At 44.4% G+C, this 20,233-nt stretch overlaps 1 protein-coding gene across 2 annotated transcripts in view; it reads left to right on the forward strand.

Moving 5' to 3' along the window:
* Bub1b (BUB1 mitotic checkpoint serine/threonine kinase B) overlaps nucleotides 1–20,233 on the forward strand; it is a 58,849-nt gene that overhangs the window by 17,506 nt on the left and 21,110 nt on the right. The window contains exons 5-14 of one of the 2 annotated variants that reach the window (XM_052725708.1): nucleotides 2,471–2,667; nucleotides 5,172–5,341; nucleotides 6,180–6,394; nucleotides 6,724–6,818; nucleotides 7,999–8,228; nucleotides 12,913–13,025; nucleotides 13,666–13,784; nucleotides 14,754–14,803; nucleotides 17,436–17,493; nucleotides 18,335–18,443. In XM_052725708.1, the coding sequence (XP_052581668.1) occupies nucleotides 2,471–2,667; nucleotides 5,172–5,341; nucleotides 6,180–6,394; nucleotides 6,724–6,818; nucleotides 7,999–8,228; nucleotides 12,913–13,025; nucleotides 13,666–13,784; nucleotides 14,754–14,803; nucleotides 17,436–17,493; nucleotides 18,335–18,443 (1,356 nt within the window). The remainder of the gene's footprint in view (nucleotides 1–2,470; nucleotides 2,668–5,171; nucleotides 5,342–6,179; nucleotides 6,395–6,723; nucleotides 6,819–7,998; nucleotides 8,229–12,912; nucleotides 13,026–13,665; nucleotides 13,785–14,753; nucleotides 14,804–17,435; nucleotides 17,494–18,334; nucleotides 18,444–20,233) is intronic. The other variant, XM_052725709.1, reaches the window with a different exon arrangement.

Here is a 20,233-nt window from a genome sequence, read left to right on the forward strand (position 1 = left end):
AAGATTAAAAATTTAGATGTAATGTTTGATTTAGTCCACACTTACAAATAAAAAAATTTTAAATGGGATATTTCATTTATTCCAGACTAGTCACATAAAACCCTGGCTAGAGACAAGGGTCTTTGTAGGTAGCAATGCTTTCTACCTTTGTGGAGCCTGTTTTATGCAAGTGTTAATATTCTGATCCCGTCCCTTGGCACGACCCTATGCCCTGAAGTAGAAGCCTGTTCTTAAGGGAAAGCTCCGCCCCTTCCTGTCTCCTCTTCCGCTTTCCTCCCAGGAGGTGTGCACCTCTCCAGCCTCTCCCTCCCTCTTCCTCCCTCCCTCCTTCCCCTCCTCTGCCTCTCTCTCCCTCCCTCCCTCTTCTCCCCTCCTCTCCCATCCCCCTCCTCTCCCTCTGTCTGTCTTCCCTCTGTCTCCCTCTTTCTGTTTTTTTTTTGCCTCCTCATCTCTCTGTTATAATAGACCATTTCCACACGGCTGCAGTGTCTGGGTTGTGAATCTCTACCCACTGCCCAGTGGCAATGCCCACATGGACTGGGCCGTCCACCCTCCCGCCGCTGCCTCTGGGGGCCCTGCCGGGTACAATTCCTAACACACACTGGTACACCAGCACTCATACAACACACAGAAAGAGGGGAGACAGACAGACACAGACACATGTGGAGGCGTGGTCTCACTCGTAGCCCAGGCTGGCCCTGAACTCACTATTCAGACTAGGATGGCCTGGAACGAGTGGTAATCCTCTTGCTAGCGTTCACAGGGCAGTCACAGAAGCATGGGAAGTGATGCATGTTTTGTGGCTCCTCGGGCCGTCAGGCTTGTGTGACAGTCCTTGGCTGTTCCTCTCCACTCATACACACTTTAGCTGTGAGAATCCTGGGTGCTGGGCCCGGCTGCTCACCTAACCTCTCAGCACACAGAGCCTGCTTCCAGCTGCCTGAAGTGCTGCTGCCTAGTTCCAGCTGTCAGCGTTCTTTGGGAGTTTTCCCCCTTGAAGGGTCCTGACTGCCCCAGGTCATGTCCCCTTCCTGGGGACTGTAACCTTGGGCTGCTTGGTGTGGAGATAGAAAGGCTGGGCCTCCCCATGTCACCGGCAAAACCCTTTAGGTCATCCTAGCCATGAGCTCTCCCTGTGGGGTCGTTGCAGCTGCATTAAAGCCTAGTACTTCCTGTCCCCCTGTCCTTCCTAGGTGTTGGTCCCCACACGCCCCTCCTCATCTTCCTGTAGTGTGTGTTTCAGCAGGACGGACTCAACAGCAGTGTGCTGTAACGCTCTGTAGTGCAGTCTTAAACTCCGATTGGAATCTTGTCTAGTAGTCTAGTGGCCTGACTGACTGACTGTACTGTGATATCAGTCATAATAATACAAACATGGAGACTTGCTATTTATTCTGTATGTGAATTAACTATTTGTTCTAACTATTGATTTTATGTATTAAATGACATTGAATTATTGCTCAATAAAAATCTGAGGCCAGGTGTGGTGGCTCTCTCTGTAATGCTAGACTTGAGAGGCAGAAGAGGCAAGAGGATTACCATATGTCCAAGGCCATCCTAGTCTAAATAGTGAGTTCAGGGCCAGCCTGGGCTATGAGTGAGACCTGTGCCTCCAAAAATAAGTAAATAGATAGTATATTTATGTGTATATATAAAGAGTACAGTGAAATAAAACTTTCTTATTGGCCAGGAAGTATAGAAATATGTGAGAACATTTATAGTGTGGAACTTTTTTCCTCTTTTGCTGTTAAAATTTTCTCCACTATACCTGATTACATAGTTCCTTAAGTACAGACTTGACCAAATCTTGCCTTTGCTTTTAACTCCCAGCGCAGAATGTATTTACCGTCAGATAGAAGCAAAATCCATTGGTTTGACAGGTAAGACCTGTCAGAGCATTTTGCTCCAGACTCCCCACCGTGCCCTGCCTGGTAGGGGTTGTCCTGTCTTCACGTCTGCCGGACATTGGGGAGCACCCTGCTCTTCCCTGTGTATCTGCTGACAGTCCAGTTCCCGCTCAAGTCCATCAGTGCCACCTGTGTGAAGCCTTCCTTCCCTTTTCTTTTTTTTTTTTTTTTTTTTTTTGGTTTTTCGAGACAGGGTTTCTCTGTGCAGCTTTGCGCCTTTCCTGGGACTCACTTGGTAGCCCAGGCTGGCCTCGAACTCACAGAAATCCGCCTGGCTCTGCCTCCCGAGTGCTGGGATTAAAGGCGTGCGCCACCACCGCCCGGCTCCTTCCCTTTTCTTACAAATTGATCTCACACTCTTGTCCCTTTCTTGGGTCCCTATTCCACTATATCTAATACTGGGCTAAGTACAATACAGATGTAATACAAGTAGATTACAGTATAAGATCCATACTCCTCAGTGCAGAACTGCAGGTTGCTTCCCCAGTGGTTATTTGGCACACAACAGGTTGTTGACAAGTGGGAGGAGATTGGTGACTGGTCCCACTTTTACTGTGTTACAGGGACATCTGTGCAACGAGCCCTTGGATTTGTACAGCTATTTACACAGCCAGGGGATTGGCGTCTCTCTTGCCCAGTTCTACATTTCATGGGCAGAAGAATACGAAGCTAGAGAAAACTTCAAGAGAGCAGACGCCGTGTTCCAGGAAGGGATTGAACGCAAGGCTGAGCCCCTGGAGAGACTGCAGTCCCAGCACAGGTAGCTTCCCTGGAGCCTGCCTTAACCCTTATTTAAATATCCTAAGAATGCTTTGTAGAGTTACATTTACTTAATTACCATGTGGATTTTAAAGACGTTTTTGTTCTATGGTAAAATCCAGTGGGTGTGCTTACATGTTTTCACTGTTCTCAAGTATGGAATGATTCCATACCCTGTGTGAGAATACACTCATGCTGGTCTTTGTAGTTAATACCTGTTCTTTCCCCAACCCTCACAAACACCCCTCTGCCCGTCAGCCCTGTGGTTTCACTTTTCCAGAATGTCACAGAACAGCCACAGTCTGTAAACGTTTTGTTTGTTTCGAGAGAGGGTTTCTCTGTGTAACAGCCCTGGCTGTCCTGGAACTCGGTTGGTAGACCAGGCTGGCCTCGAACTCACTGAGCTCCTCTGCCTCTGCCTCTGGGTGCTGGGATTAAGGGCTAAAATGGCCTTTATTCCAGCCTTTTTTTTTCTTTAATGATTTATTTTTGTAACCTTTTGAGTTTAGTTTCATTAACTGTGCTTTTAAGAATTCCTTATATGTTCTAAATACAAGGCTTTTGTAATAGATATGATTTGTAAGTATTTTTTCCTAGATTAAATGGTTGTTTTTTTTTAATTTATGGCGTTGGGAGATGGAACCCAAGGCCTCACTAATTATTCTTTTTTTTTTTTGGTTTTTCGAGACAGGGTTTCTCTGTGTAGCTTTGCACCTTTCCTGGAACTCACTTGGTAGTCCAGGCTGGCCTTGAACTCACAGAGATCCGCCTGGCTACTAATTATTCTTTTAACTATCTTATAGAATAAAAATTTTCTATTTTGAAAAGCTCCGCCGGATGAATTAAGCTTTTTGTGTTGTGTCTGTCTAGTCTGGTTCCTGGTGGTAATGGCGGCTTCTGTTCTCGGGTCACAGGACCCGACGTCCTCCTCTGGCCTCCACGGGTACCAGGCACATATGTGATGCACAGACAGACACACAGACAAAACACCCCTACACATAAAATAAAAATTGAATTTAAAAAATTAAATGCTTTTACTTTTATCTCGTGGGTCCTAGTTATAATAGTTATTTTAAAATCTGAAAATAATACAATTTTTTAAAAATAAGTGCTGAAAACATAAACATTTGGGTAATCTCAATGTCAGCATTCGTCATTGGTTTTTCCCTTGAAAATTAGTCACCTTTTCCTGCTCGTTCTTTATGTGTCAAGGAATTATGAGTTCCGTGCAGGGCATTCATTCTGATAGTGTGCTGGGTCCTGTTGATTGACAGTCTCTGGAGAGTGAGTGGTCCCAGATGTCACAAATTCTTTCTCACCTATGGCAGCGGTCCTGCCGTCAACTGAGCCCTAAGTCCTCTGTGGTGTTTTGCTTGGTCTCCTACAGACTGCTGGGCTAGTGTGAGACTTGGGCAGTGGATTGTGTCGTTCCTCTCCAGTAGTCTAATCGTTTCCGGCCCTCAGAATCCCTTTCCCGTTCCTTTGGACAGAAAGAGAGGATTTCTCAAGGGGTTGTAGGTTTCCCAAATCACCAGAGAAAACAGAAGAGGCCAAACAGAAAACAGCCCAGTGGAGGATGTCGAAGCGCCATCCCTCCACAGGTCACCTGCTTTTGTTAGCCTCCAGAGCCGTGGGCTTCTCTTCTCATGGGTTCGGAGTTAAACTGGAGCAGTGGGAAAGAGAGAGGCTGCAGCAGTTGTACCGTGCCCTGGTGAGCACCTACAGTCTAGAGACTCTTCTGTTTTTCCAGTATACTTTCAAATTGTAGCAGCAACAGCATACAAGTTATATGTTCAAATTTCTGCCAGCTGTGCTAAAGTAAGATGTCATGTTGTGTGTAAACTCATTTCATATGGGTAAGAAAAAACTGTGGGGGGCAGGGAGGGTTGTGTCAGGATACTAGTGAAAAAACTATGGGGGTGGATATGTCAGGATACTAGTGAAAAAATTGTGTGGGGGGGTGGATATGTCAGGATACTAGTGAAAAAACTGTGTGTGGGGGGTGGATATGTCAGGATACTAGTGAAACAACTGGGGGGGGGTTGGATTTTTTTTTTTTTTTTTTTTTTCAAGACAGGGTTTTTCTGTGTAGTTTTGGAGCCTGTCCTGGAACTCACTCTGTAGACCAGGCTAGCCTTGAACTCACAGAGTAAGTGCTGGGATTAAAGTCGTGCACCACCACTGCCCGGCCAATTCTGCAGTTTTTATTTTTAATTTTATAATACAAGTTGCTGAGAAACAATGAATTTCATCAATTTTCTAGTCTTAGCTGATGCTCAAATCAACCTGATGATGATTTTTAAAGTGTTCTCAACGGGTCAGACTTGAACATTTTAACGGATCCTGAGTCATCCCAGCCTGGATGTCCTTATGTCTTGAGCTTGCTCTCCTTATTCCTGGGGAACACTTTCCTGGGGATAGCTATACACTGTTTTCTCCGGTCTGTTCGTCGTTGTGTGAGAACTGGTCATTTAATAAAAGCCAATTGTCCCTGTCATGTGTTAGACAATTCCAGGCTCGAGTATCCCGACTAGCTCTCTTGGCACTTGAGAAGGAGGAGGAGGAGGAGGTCCTGGGGTCTTCTGTACCACAGAGAAGCACGCTTGCTGAGCTGAAGAGCCGAGGGAAGAAGACGGCCAAGGCGCCCATCAGCCGTGTGGGAGGCGCTCTGAAGGGTGAGCTCGTTGTTAAATGCTATTTTGGAGAACCTGTAGTCTCCTGCGGTGGGCAGATTATATAAGTAGACAACACACAAATACACATGTGGACACTGTCCCAGTTTTCTGAATACTAGGTAGCAAAAAGAAAAGCCAAAAAAAGCTAGTATCATAGGGTGCAGGAAATCCAGAGGGGCAGCTCTGTGTCATGACTGTGAGGAAACCTGAGATATATATATATATATATATATATATATATATATATACGTTTTGGTTTTTTGAGACAGGGTTTCTCTGTGTAGTTTTGGTGCCTGTCCTGGATCTCGCTCTGTAGACCAGGCTGGCCTTGAACTCACAGAGATCCGCCTGCCTCTGCCTCCCAAGTGCTGGGATTAAAGGCATGCGCCACCACTGCCCAGCATGGAAACCTGATATTTGAGATGCCTCATTTTCTAAGCACTGTAGTTGAAAGAAGATATGTCGTAATGTATTAGGTATTATGGAAATAAAGCTTAAATGTATTAATGCCTCAGAGAATACTATTAATGTAGTTAAGAATATCATTTTCACTGGGTGGTGGTGGCCAGAGGAGGGTTTCTAGAGTTACAGTTATTATGAGCCATCCCATCTGGGTGCTAGGAACTCAGCTCAGGGCCTCTGCAAGCTCATGTGCTCTTAACTGCTGAGCTATTTCTTCACCCCAGTTTAAGGTTTTTGAAAGAAAAAATCTTATCAATCTTGTTTTGACTCTGGTAGAGGAAGTATCCCCTTAATGTGGAGCAGACCGTGTATATCTTATATCTGTCTAAGTTGATAATCAAAGCTTTTCCATGACATGTTCGTATTTTTCTCCTAGCTCTGGGTCAGAGCAGAGGATTCCAAAATACAATTCCTCAGCAGATGCACAGTAATCGCAGGATCACTGTTTTTGATGAAAATGCTGATAACACTTCGAGGGCAGAGTTACCTAAGCCTGTCGTCCAACCCTGGATGGCACCCCCTATCTCTAAGGCCAAAGAGAATGAGCTGCAGCCGGGCCCGTGGAACGCGGACGGACCCTTGGATTATAGGGTAAGGGCTCATAGTATTTGCCAGTCTAACGATGGTTTCAGATTGGTCTGTCTTGGTTGGTTGTCTGTCTGTCTGTCTGTCTGTCTGTTTGACACAGGCGCTCTCTCTGTTTAGCTTAGGCTAACCTTGAACTTGCTGTGTAGCCCAGGCTGGCCTTCAACTTTCCATGCTCCGGCCTCAGCTTTCCATGTGCTAGCATTACGTAAAGTCACACCCCGTCCTGTGTGGCTGTATTTGAACATCACTTAGTTTCTTGACTATTCAGAGGTTATCTGCGTAAGTTATGACAGAATGTGAACTAGTCGTTTCCTTTCTTCCTTCCTTTTCAGCCTCATGGCAGTTCAGCAGCCTCTGTACTAGCTGTACCCCCTTCGCTTCCCAGCTTTACGCCCTATGTGGAAGAGAGCGCCCAGCAGTCAGTCATGTGAGTGGCCTCAGACCGTGTGCAGTGGGATTACTAAGGCTGGCAGAGGTACCTGTTCTCTAGTCCCGATGGCATCTTCTGGTGGGAGTGAAGACCGACCAAGCTCTGTGTCTCCTTTGTATTCACTGTACATGCTAGAGCCGAACAACTGAATGAACTTTTTTTTTGTTTTTTTTTTTTTTTGGTTTTTTTGGTTTTTTGAGACAGGGTTTCTCTGTGTAGCTTTGGAGCCTGTCCTGGAACTCACTCTGTAGCCCAGGTTGGCCTCGAACTCACAGAGATCCGCCTGCCTCTGCCTCCCGAGTGCTGGGATTAAAGGTGTGTGCCACCACTGCCCCATTCTTCTTCTTCTTCTTTTTTTTTTTTTTTAAGACAGATCTCACTGTGTACCAAAGCTGTCCTGAAACTTGCTACTTAGACCACGCTGACCTTGAACTCACAGAGGTCCTCCTGCCTCTGCCTCTCTAATGGTAGGATTCTAGGCATGTGTCACTACTCTGGCTCCTTTTTTAAAATTTATTTTGATTAGGTTTCGTGTGTGTGTGTGTGTGTGTGTGTGTGTGTGTGTGTGAGAGAGAGAGAGACAGAGAGACAGAGAGACAGAGACAGAGAGAGGAGGAAGAATGCCATAGTGTGCATGTGGAGGTCAGAGGACTACTCAAATGCTGGGATTATACTCCAGCACCCTCAGGCCCAGTCAGGTAGTTTTTCTGAATGATTTGTAGTTGCTCTTCCTAAGTTCAGAGAATCATTCTTTGCTGGAATGTCTCCCACCGAACTATGTTAATCAACTTTCTGTCGTCCTAAATACCTGAGACAAGCAGCTTATAGAAAGAAAGGCTTATCTTGCTCATGGTGTAAGAGGTTTCGGTGTGTGGTCTCTTGGACTTGATGGCCCTAAGTTACTAAGTTTTCTTCAAAGCATAGGTGGTCCTCAGAACTCATACCTCCCCGCCCTAGTGTTGGGCCCAGACTCTGTGCTCTGCCACTGAGCTCTAGAACATAATTACTGGCGATTCTTGAGGGTTATTTTTCGCTCCATTTAAAATCTTACTTGTTTTTGTTTTGGAAATGATCACATATAGTCCCAAGGCTGGCACTGTCCATCTGTTTGGGCAAAATACATAAGAAATAACTCATTTTGACTTTGGAGTGAATGATAATTGTTTTGCTTCTTTAGGACACCATGTAAAATTGAACCTAGTATCAACCACATTCTCAGCACCAGAAAGCCTGGGAAGGAAGAAGGAGACCCCTTGCAAAGGGTTCAGAGTCATCAGCAAGGGTCTGAGGAGAGGAAGGAGAAGATGATGTACTGTAAGGAAAAGATTTATGCTGGAGTCGAGGAGTTCTCCTTCGAAGAGATCAGAGCTGAAGTGTTCCGGAAGAAACTGAAGGAGCGAAGGGAAGGTGTGTGCGTTGTTCTAAGAAATACCTCCTTTCAAGTCTAAGAGAGATTGGCTCCATTACTTGTACCTTTGTGTGATGTTTCTATGGCAGGACAGTTGTTCTCTGTGTGCGTATATATACACTATACATAGGCTGAACTCTCATTGCCGCCTCCCAGGAAACCTTTGATGGAGCACAGAGTCTGTGCTCCAGAGTAAGAGAAGAGAAGGTGGCCAGACTGCAGGGGCAACCATTTCACAGCAGAAGCAGGCGGCTGTGACCCTGGCATGCATATAGGTGCACACCTCCTTTAATACTTTACCTTTCTTTTTTTTAAAAATATATCTTTTTTTTATAATTTATTTAATGTGTAAATTTACTAATTTTTATTTGCCTAAATGTCTGTCTGTGTAAGGGTGTAGGAGCCCTAGAACTGGAGTTACAGACAGGTGTGAGCTGCCATGTGGGTGCTGGGAATTGAACCTGGGTTCCCTGGATGAGCAGCCAGTACTTTTAACCACTGAGCCATCTCTCCAGCCCATACCTTACCTTTCTTAATGTTGCCTGAAATACTCAGCCTCAATTTCTCTGGCAGTTGATTTGTATTAACATATTCAGTCATATCTCAGCCACTTATGTAGTTATTTATATATTTCTTCAAGTCATTATCTCATTCTGAAATTAAGGGAGGATTGAAAGTTGAGGGGAACAGAAAGCAGTTTCTGTTGTGGAGCTATCTGTTTGGTTTAGGTGGAGTTCTCGTGTCCCCCAGTCACTCTCAAATAAACACTCAGAGGCTCAGTAGTAATTACAAATGCTCAGTTCTCGTGTCCCCCAGTCATTCTCAAATAAACACTCAGAGGCTCAATAGTAATCACAAATGCTCAGCTGATAGCTCAGGCTTGCTACTACCTAACTCTTACATTTAAATTAACCCATTTCTTATCTATGCTTTGCCACACGGCTCATGGCTTGTTACCTCATTTTCTACGCATCCTGCTTCCTCAGTGGCCGGCTGGTGACTCCTCTGACTCTGCCCTTCCTCATCCCATCATTCTTACTTTGGCTTTCCTGCCTAACTTTATCCTGTTCAGCTCTTGGCCAGTCATCTTGTTTATTAAGCCAATCATAGCGACATGTATTCACACAGTGTACAGAAGGATTACCCCACAGCAGTTTGGGGTGTTAGGAGGGACAGAATGGACTGATAAATAAGAAAGTGAATATTGGAGACTTTAGGGCTTAAGAACAAAAGGGTAAAATAAATTTCAAATGATATATTAAAAAATGGACCCTATGTGCCAATGTGGGAAGGAGACCTGGCTGCAGAGCAAGGGGCCAGGAGAGTGAGGCTTTTTGTTGTTGTTGTTGTTTTTGAGACAGGGTCTCATCTCACTGTCTAGACCAGGCTGGCCTCAGCCTCCTGGGTGCTGAGATAAAGGTGTGTGCCACTACACCAGACTGACTATGGCCTTTTTGAAATCAGAACTGAAGGGCTGGAGAGATGGCTCTGCAGTCAAGGGTGTTAGCTGCTCTTACAGAGGGTCTGGGTTCTCTACCTAGCACAGACAGCAGAACTCACAGCTACCTTAGCTCTAGTGTCTGGGGCTCTGACGCCCTCTTCTGGCCTCTGTGGTACCAGGTACACAGAGGTACACAGGCATATGCAGGGCAAGCACCTGTACACTTAAAGTGTTAGGAAAAATAACTAAAAACAGGAACTGGGGGTCGGTCCAGTGGTTACTGGGTAAAGGAACTTGCTGCACAAGCCTGGTGACCTGAGTTTGACCCCTAGGACCTGCGTCAAGCTGGAAGGAGGGAACCAGCTCCATAGAGTCGTCTCCTGTGGCAGGCATGTCGCACACACCATGCACACACAATAATAGTACAAAGTTTTTAGAACAGGAACGGAGCTGGGAGCTGAGGATCAGTGCTGAGTGCTTGTAAGTGTGAAGACCTGAGGTCACTGACTCGGGCACAGAAAACACCACCAGAACCCCCAAAGAGCCTGTCAATAATAAATGAGGAGGATGTACCTCGATAAAAATACTTTTCTAAGGAAAATTTCTAGTTTATTCCTACTCTACAGAAGTGTGATGAAATGCACTCTGTTCTCAGCCGAAGAAATCCCCGTGCTGAGGTTTAGCGGGATTTGTGTAGATAAATTTAGTCTTCTCTCACATTTTCCAGTCTTAATCTGCAGCTCTGAGTTCCTCCCATAGTTCACTGGGAACTGAAGCGTCTCACTCCTCAGCACTGTCGAATCTGCCATCTTACTTGCCATCTCTACCCACTCACCCTCCCAGGCATTCTTCCTGTAAATGCTGTTTACATTTCTCTCTTAGTTTTAGAGTTCATCTTTTGTCATGCCAGGTATTTGGCCCAGACAGTGGTTCTTCCCTCCAGCATTTTCTCTTTCTACTATTTTCATCATGCACATAGATTCCCATTTCTTTTTAAAGTTCTTTATTATCCCTGTGTTCTTCTCAAGATAATGGCTCATCTTTCTACTTCCCCAAAGCACAAACTTCCTTCTCTTAAAAAAAAAACCAAAACAACAAAAACAAAAACTTGCTCATTATTCAGGCCCTCGTGGGGGGGCCGAGAATGACACTCTTCAGTTGTTTCTCTACCTTTACGTGGGTTCTGGAGATGAACTCAGGCTGCCAGGTTGCATCTTGGGGTGACAAAGGCTTTTAACCACTGAGCCATCTTCGTGGCCCTCTCTGTGCATGGGGAAGGTCCAGGGTTTGCATTCTGTCTTAGTCCCTGTTCTGTCGCTGGGAAGAGACTCCATGAGCAAGGCAACTCTAAAAAGAAAGCATTTAATTGGGGCTGGTTTACAGTTTCAGAGGGTTATTAGTCTGTGGTCATCATGGTGGGAAGGAAGCATCCTTGCATGCAGGCAGACGTGGGGCTGGAGAAGTAGCTGAGAGGAGACACACTGGGCCTAGCTTAGGCTTTTGAAACCCCAAAGCCTACCCCCAGTGACACGCTTCCTCCAACAAGGCCACGTTTCCTAATCCTCCTTAAGTAGTGCCACTCCCAGCACACATTTATATGTGTGTGTGTATTCACATGTTTGCACATTTGTGTGGAGACCCAAGGTTGACACTGGGCGTTTTCCACGATCACTTTCTACCTCTTCATTGAAGTGGAGTCTTGATAAAAGCCGGAGCTCGCCGGGCGGTGGTGGCGCACGCCTTTAATCCCAGCACTCGGGAGGCAGAGCCAGGCGGATCTCTGTGAGTTCGAGGCCAGCCTGGGCTACCAAGTGAGTTCCAGGAAAGGCGCAAAGCTACACAGAGAAACCCTGTCTCGAAAAACCAAAAAAAAAAAAAAAAAAAAAAAAAAAAAGCCGGAGCTCACCTATACACTGGTCTGGCCAGCCAGTTTGCTCTGGGAACTCCCCTCCCCCACCTTCCAAGTATTGGAATTGCCGGTGGGCCAGCACACTCAGACAGCGTTTTATGTGGGTGTTAGGAGTGTAAGGTGTAGTCCTTGGATGGCTGGCACTCTAACGCTGAGCCATCTCCCCAACCCTAGACGTCCTTGGGTGTCTGGTCAGTCTTCTTATTGCCAGTGTTCTCCTAGGCATTCCTTTATTCCTGTCAGACAGCCCTGGTCATGGCCGTCAGAAGCCCTTCTGCCGAAACCAGTGCCTGTTTCCTCACGACACCACTTGACTACCTCTCCAACCCCATCTTTTACTGCTTTCCTTCTTACTTTGCTACGAGCAAGCTGGCTTGGCTCTGGATTCTTCAACACAGTAGTCTCTCTTCCTGTATTAACAGACTTTCCCTGATCTTTATATGACTGGTCCCTCTGCATTCAGGTGTTAGCTTTATCATGGCACTTTATCAAAATGATTACTGGTCACTGGTCTTTAATAGCCGACCTTCACACCTCCATCCACACTATACACAGTTTTATACCCCCTATTTGGGGATGCAGTTGTTTGACATTTTTTGCTGTGCTGAGTATTGAGCTTGCACTATAAGCCAAGTGCTCTATCAGTGGCCTATAGCCTCAGTCCTGTGTATCCGTCTGTCCTGTCCGCCCCCCCCCCCCCCCCTTATTTTGGTGGTTTCTTGTTTTTTGCTTGCTTATTTGTTTGAGCAATAGTCTCATGTAACTTACTGGCCTTGAACTTACTGTGTATTTGAGGATGGTATTTGATTTTGGGATCTTCCTTCCTCTACCTCCTAAGTACTGAGATTGCAGGCGTATATCACCATGCCCTGGTTCGTGCAGTCCCAGGATTTCGTGATAGGCAAGCACTCTACTAATTAAGCCATATTCCCTGCCCTGTGTTAGGAATAGACACTTTTGGTGCTTTTGAGAAAGTCTTGCTTTGTAGCCCAAGCTAGCTTAGAACTCTGAATGATTTTCTTATTTCTTTGTGTTTCTGCCATATTTGGATGTTAGTATCATACAGCCAAGGACTTGGTATCACTGGAACCTATTTCCCATTGGACTTGTGCATGATAGGTATTGCTTTTTTCCCCCCTGATTACATACATGAAAGAATAGAGGCCCAGACCTCAAACTGAGGACTCATTCCCCTGTTCTCCTTTTCCTCAGTTGACCTGAAGCTGTGAGCTGAGGCAGTCTTTGCATTAACTTGACAATAGGAGCCCGAGGAGGTCTTCCCAGGAGGAATTGTTGTGAGGGGAATGCCTCAACTAACTTCGCTGTTTTGCAGCTGAACTGCTGACCAGTGCAGAAAAGAGGGCAGAAATGCAGAAACAGATTGAGGAGATGGAGAGAAAGCTGAAGGAAATCCAGACTATTCAACAAGAAAGAGCCGGTGACCAGGTAAATACAGAAAACTCAGGCCTGGCTGGCAAGAGTCCTACCTTTAATCTCTATGCCCAACCTAAAAAAGACTTTCTGGGTAGTTTTTCAGTTACTACTAGCACAAAAATAATGGAACAAGTGATTTCAAATGGGATTTACGACATGAAATGAGTGATGGAACTCACTGACTTCTAGATTATAGTCTTACTTTAGTAATTCTGATGTTAACTAACTTTCTACCTTAATCATGGTCCGTTAAAAGGGGGTAATTTTTTTTTCCTTTTTCTTTCTTTTTTTTTTTTTTTTTTCCCGAGACAGAGTTTCTCCGCATAGTTTTTGGTGCCTGTCATGGATCTTGCTCTGTAGACCAGGCTGGCCTCGAACTCACAGCGATCTGCCAGGCTCTGCCTCCCAAGTGCTGGGATTAAAGGCGTGCGTCACCGCCACCTGGCTAAAATGGGGTTCATTTTTAAAATTCAATATATACTTGCCGCTGCTCAGTTGAGTCCAACAGTACCAATTTGACTAGGAACCTAGATTATCTGAGAGGCCTTTTGTGGTGCTGACATCTGATGTGGTTGGCAGATGTTAGCACCAGAGTTTAAAAACAGCATTTTCTGTATGGGAAGGACACTGGTTTTATTTATGTTAATATAAGCAGCAAGAAGAGAAGGTGCCTACAGAGGAGACCGCCAGACTGCAGATTCCTTCGGAGCCCCAGGAAAGACTGGCAACATCTCTGTCCCGTTCTGTCTGTCCACCAAGCTCTCACCCCAGGTAAGACCACTTTGGTGGAAGGTGTGGTGCTGACAGGTCATAGGACAAACTTTTGGCTCTGGTGACTTGAAGTCTCTTTAATGTCTTGGCAGTACTGAGTCATGAGTTTTACAAATTATTTTAATATAAGGTTTCATACTAATGAGGGAATATATGATACTGTCTTTTCCTTGGTGAAAATAAAAATAAATGTTTCTAGAGCCTGGTGCATGTACAGTGGTACATCCTGTAACCCTAGCACTTGGGAGCACCCTAGACAGGGGAGTCAGGAATTCCAGGCTAGTAGCCATTGAGACTGGCCTTGGGATACATGAGGCCCTGTCCCCCCACAGAAAAATGCAGATGCTAGTATTCAGGCACTGAAACAGAATGATCAAATCACCAAAGTCAGTCCAGCCTACATGGCAAGATCTTATCTCAGAAAAGCAAAATGTGAGACGGGGGATATACTGAAAGTTTATTACATACTGTATGAATGTCCATGAAGCCCAGTACTGTGTATAGTGAATATATACTAATTAAAATCAGAACTCAAAAAATTACCAACAAGCTAACTGCTGTTCACACTAATATGTGTCTTCTTTGGTACTGTTAGTGTTGTTTTATAAAATTGGTGGCTTACCATTTTATAGTCTGCTTTAACAACTCTTGTGTTATCAAATGTATTTAGAGCATTTTCAATGTGTTTCCTCTTCAAGATAATTTGGATTAATAGTGGTAGGATAATACGTTTCTCTTAAGATGAACAAAATTATGTTTAATGGGAAGTCTTCAAACTTTAAAAGCAATATGACGGAGTATGTGGCAGATACTTGTAATCCTAGCTCTTGGGAGGTAGCTGATCACGACCACCCTGCACAGTAGTTAGTAGAAGGCTGCCCCGGAGGACAGTATGGGATCTGTCTCTAAAACAGAAGGCTCTTCCTGTGGGTATTGAGCACATTTTTTTTTAAACAAATTTCTTCACAGGGAAACTTCACCAGCTAAAAACATTTTGCAAGAACAGCCTGTCTCTAAAGGTAAGTTGTGTTTGACAGCATTGGGGGGATCCCCGAGAGCAAATGCACCATGTAACAGTCTGTAGTAAAGTAGCTGAAGAGGACAGACACAGTGGGCTTAGAGTCTTGTTTGTCTTTAAATAAAGGAACTCAGTATAAGCACGTAATTCATTATATGTGATGATATGAGAGGCTGTTTTCATAAGATTTTTCACTACTTTGAAATGCTTCGTTTAGGGCCAGCAGAGTGACAGGTAGACGCTTGCTGCCCAACAACCTGAGTCTGATCATCAGAACACACTGACCCTCATGTAACAGGTCTTTGGACTCTCAGCTCCTGAATAGTGACATGGAGGCTTCTTACTAATTTTGAAAGCTTGGCCTTAGCTTAGGCTTTTTCCCAACTAGCTCTTACAACTTAAATTAACCTGTTTATATTAATCTATGTTCTGCCATATGGCTCGTAATCCCCTCAGTACCGTATGTCCAGCTTCCTCTTGCATCTGGCTGGCAAATCTCCCACCTCAGATTCTTTCCCGAGTTCCTACCTCTGTCTGGAAGTCCTGCCTAGCCTCTCCTGTCTAGCTATTGGTCGTTCAGCTCTTTATTAAACCAATCAGAAGGTGCCTTAGGCAGGTGAGGTTAAATAGACATGTCTTCACAGTGTACAAAAAGATTATCCCAACACCTTCACAGTCATCAAGACACACATGGGACTGCACAGATATGCTAACACACATGTAAACAATTGTGTTTCCAATCCTCCGCTTTCATTACTCTGCACTTAGACAGCATTAACAGGAGTAGCAGCCAGCCCTGTAAGGAAAGTAGCCCGTGGAGAAGGGGATGCCGTGAACATTCAGACTGGTTGGTTTATGGGTTTTTTGTTTGTTTGTTTGTTGTTTGGTTTTTTGTTTTGTTTTTCAAGGCAGGGTTTCTCTGTGTAGTTTTGGAGCCTGTCCTGGAATTCGCTCTGCAGACCAGGCTTGCCTCGAATTTAGAGAGATTAGCCTGCCTCTGCCTCGCAAGTGCTGAGATTAATCTCAGGCATGTGCTGCCACCACCTGGCTTTTTTTTTAAACACACTTTATTTTATTAATTTTTTAATGTGCATTGTTTGTGAGTGTTTTTGCCTGTTTATATGAGAATATCTGAACTGGAGTTACAGAGAGTTGTGAGTTACCATGTGGGTGCTAGGAATTGAACCCGGCTCAACAGCTTTTGGAAAAACAGCCAGTGCTCTTAACCACTGAGCCGTCTCTCCAGCTCCAGATTGGTTTCTTTCCTAAGAATGTTAAAAATGCTAGGCTTCCCATCTGTTAAGCTTAGTTGAAAAAGATTATACATTTTTCCTCTCAGTTTCTTTTTGTATCAGTGATTATTGTTGTATAAAAGCTATCAAAGAAAAAAATGTAAGCTATGAAAAGAGACCTCAGAGCCAGTAAACTCAGAGCCAGTAAACGCACTTGCCACCAAGCCTGGTGAGTTGAGTTCAATCCCAAGACCTGTGTGGTGGACGGAGAGAACTGACTTCCACAAGTTTTTCTCTGATGGCCACATGCTTGCCCACCCGTCGTGTACACACACAAAATAAATATTAAACCAAAAGACTTAAGACATACTAAAATGTTTGAAGTGGTAAAAACACGAATATCTCCTTAGAAGTAGTTTTGTAAAACATAAATCTAGTGGGCCTCTGATTCCAGCCAAGATGTAGGGAGCACCAAGCAGAGATGCATGTTGAGTAACAGAGGGGAGTAACCGGCAAAATCGAGCATGAAGGGACCAAAAAAGAATAAATAAAAGGTTTAAGAGGGTTTTTTTTTTCATATTTATCAATTTGTGTACGTGTGTGCATGCATGTACTGGTACATAGGCGGAGGTCAGGGCGACATTCAGGAGTCGATTCCCTCTACCAGGTCAGTTCATGGGATCAAACTCAGGCCGTCAGCTTCAGTGGTGAGAGCCTTTTGTCCATGGAACCTTCTCACTAGCTCCAGAGTCAAAGCTTTAGAGGTGTTTGGATCATTTACAATACACAGATCTCATTATGTATTTCCAGTTCAAACACCTGCAAAAAACATTGTAAACAATTACTAAAATGTTGAACTGGCTAGATACTCAGAAATTATTAGTTATATAGGTATTATGTCTTAAATAATAAAAAGAACCTTTTAGAGGGCTTACAAAAACACACTGAAATATTTGCAGATGAAATGAAGTGTTCTGGATCTGCTTAAGGGCCATGTCAGGTGGATTTGGGAAGCAGTAGCATTGCTGGGAACATAGATGAAGTAGGGTCATGCATGTTTAGATAATTATTCTGAAATGATCTCTACTTAACTTTCTCATTAGAAAAACCAATCAGGGGCTGGAAAGATGCCTTAGTGGTTAGGAGTGCATGCTGCTTGCCGAGGACCCCCGTTTGGTTCCCAGCGTCCATGTCATGTGGCTTCAGGGGATCGGGTGCTCCTTTCTGTCCTCTTCAGACATGTGCATGAAATGTCCCCCACACAAGACACACAATACACACATAATTATAAGTAAAATCTGTTTTCAGTTGTGCTTTTTCTTTTAAACAACACCACCTTAGTTACTTTCCATGGTTTTCTTGAAAAGTCAAGCGCTCCTGAAACCCCTTTCTCTTTCATAGGTCCCAGCATGCCTTTCTCCATTTTTGATGAGTTTCTTTCGGACGACAAGGACAAAAGGTTTGGTTTTTGGGGTTTTTAGGAATAGATCTTCCTATATATGTACATTTTTTTTACTTAAAATTTTAGATTTTTTAAAAATTAAAATAAAAATATTTTTATTTGTATGGGTGTTTTGCCTTCATGTATATCTCTACACAAGCTGTGTGCCCAAGGTGCCCTGTAAGGTTATTGGATCAAGCAGTTGTGAGCTGCCATGTGGGTGCTAGCAACCAAGCCCAGGTCCTCTGCAAGAGCAGTCAGTACTCTTAACCACTGAGTCATTTTTTCTCCGGACCTTTATCTTAAATTCTTTGAAAAATGTTGTAAATTGTTTTTATAGGATAAAAACTTTCATAAATTGGATATCTCACTCTTTTTTTTTCTTCCCCCAGTGGTTTTTCAAGACAGGGTTTCTCCGTGTAGTTTTGGTGCCTGTCCTGGCTCTCGCTCTGTAGACCAGGCTGGCCTTGAACTCACAGAGGTCTGCCTGACTCTGTGTTCTTAGTGCTGGGATTAAAGGCGTGCGCCACCGCCGCCCTCTTAGATATCTCTTTCTGCCACTGGCTGGGTCTCTGGGGTGGAACTGAACTTAGTGGGCTTGGACTACAGAGCATCATTACCTAACTGAGCCATGTTGTCCCCAGTATTTCAGTCTGTGTGAGGGTAGCTGGACACTGTGGTGTACACAGGGACTGGGAAGAATGAGTTGGGATAGGAAGATCGTGAGTTCAAGGCCAAACTGGGCTACAGAGCTATTACAACTTCATCTCAACAAACAACCAAAAAGGCATGAATCAGGGCTGCTGTTATTTCTGCATGCAGTAATAGTGTGTGCTAACTGGAATATGTCTTTTCCCAGTCTGGCTACAGATCCTCCACAGGTTCCCAAAACCCAGCGAAGACCCCTTGCTGTTCTCAAAACCACGGAAATCATTGCCTCAAATGAGGAGATATCTCCCGATGTTTGTGTAAGTTAACAGAAATGGGCTTAGCGCATTATTTCACTCACATCTCTCAGAAGTTTAGCATTTGGCTGGTTAGATGGCTCAGCAGATAAGGGCACTTCCTGCCAAGGCTGACGGCCTGAGATTGATCCCTGGGTCCCACACGGTGAAAGGAAAAAACTGACTTCCACAGGTTGTCTCTCTCACACCGTCCCCACACACAGGCACAAATACAAATAAATGTATTTAAGTTTAAAACAAAAGTTTAGGGTTAAGTGCTGGGCAAGCTTGCTGTAATCTCAGTGGGCAGTGGAAGTAGAGGAAACTCTAGAGTTCAGAGTCAGCCTAGGCTGTGTAGTGAGTATGAGTCCAGCTTGAGTACGTAGCTAGATCTTGTTCAGAAGAAGGTTAGGGTTATAATTAAAATCACTAATGTGAACTCATCACATGAACAGATTTTCAGAATCATGTCACCAGAAAAATGACAGAACCACAGTGAGGTCCTCCCTTGTTACCCCTGGGGTGTCTGTAACCAAGAGAGGAGTCATAACACATGTTTGAGGGCAAGGATGTAGGAAAAATAGAACCTTCATGCACTGCTGGGACAGCCATTAGAATGTTCAGCCTAGGGTCTGTTAAGATCACCTGCTCCTGCAGAGGCCTCCGTTGGGTTCCCACAACTGCCTGTAACGCCAGTGATCCAAAGCCCTCCTGTGGCTCCCGTGGGTACCACACATACATGATATGCTAACATACAAACAGGCAAAACATCCATACACATAAAATAAAAACTTTTTTTTAGTTAAAAATAGTTACTAACCAGGTGGTGGTGGCACATGCCTTTAAATCCAGCACTTGGGTGGCAGAGGCAGGTGGAGGATCTCTGTGAGTTTGAGACCAGCCTGGTCTACAGAGAGTTTTAGGACAGCCATGGCTACACAGAGAAACCCTGTCCTGGAAAACCAAAAATAATAAAAAGTAAATAAATAAATAAACAAATAAACAAAAATAAGTAAAGGAACTTACAGTAAATATTTTCCATTTACATGAAGTGTCCAGAATAAAGCAGAGTAGTTGGGAATAAGAGAGGGTAGTGGAAAGGGACTGTTAGTATTGTGGTTTCTTTCTGAGGGATGCAAATGTTCTCAATAGCATACTGGTATAACCACACTAGAACACTGAGATGCACACTGTAAAGTGATGAGTTGTATCCCAAAGTTGTAAACGGTGGGGGAGGGTCACAATTCGACAGCCTTCTCACACTTCCAATTATTTTTATCCAGCACAGGTGTGAAATGCCTTTTGCGGCATGAAAACATTATGCAGACCAACGTTTTTCCTTCTTGTTGTAGTTTGTTTACTTATGTTAGCTGTTTTGTGTTTGTGTGTGTGTTTGTGTGTGGGAGTGCTGCACGTGTCTGTAGCAGTCAGATGTTCTCTGTACGCCGCGTGAGTGTCACCAGGCTTGGCTGTAGGCGCCTTTACCCGCTGAGCCGTCTCCTGGCCCCTCCTGTTCTGTGTTAACTGCTGTCATACAGTGTCAGCACCTGACACTACCCAGCGGTGAAAGGGCACTATAGAAGCATTCAATTCAACCAAAAAAAAAAATCCCCCAAAAACCATGTGCCTTGGCATTGGCATTTTGTTGAAACTTTAGGGAAGGAAAAGCATGCTTCTCGGCAAACTAGCACCTGGGCACTTGGGAGCTTGAGGAGGACTGATGTGTCTAATTCAAAGATTTTTTTCTGGGGATGTGATGAGTGGTTCCAGTGACAGAACTTACTCCACAACCAAGAAAATGAGCAAAGTCATTT

Source organism: Peromyscus californicus, unplaced genomic scaffold, assembly GCF_007827085.1.
Source record: "Peromyscus californicus insignis strain IS unplaced genomic scaffold, ASM782708v3 Scaffold_7__1_contigs__length_154581171, whole genome shotgun sequence".
Lineage (NCBI taxonomy): Eukaryota > Metazoa > Chordata > Mammalia > Rodentia > Cricetidae > Peromyscus > Peromyscus californicus.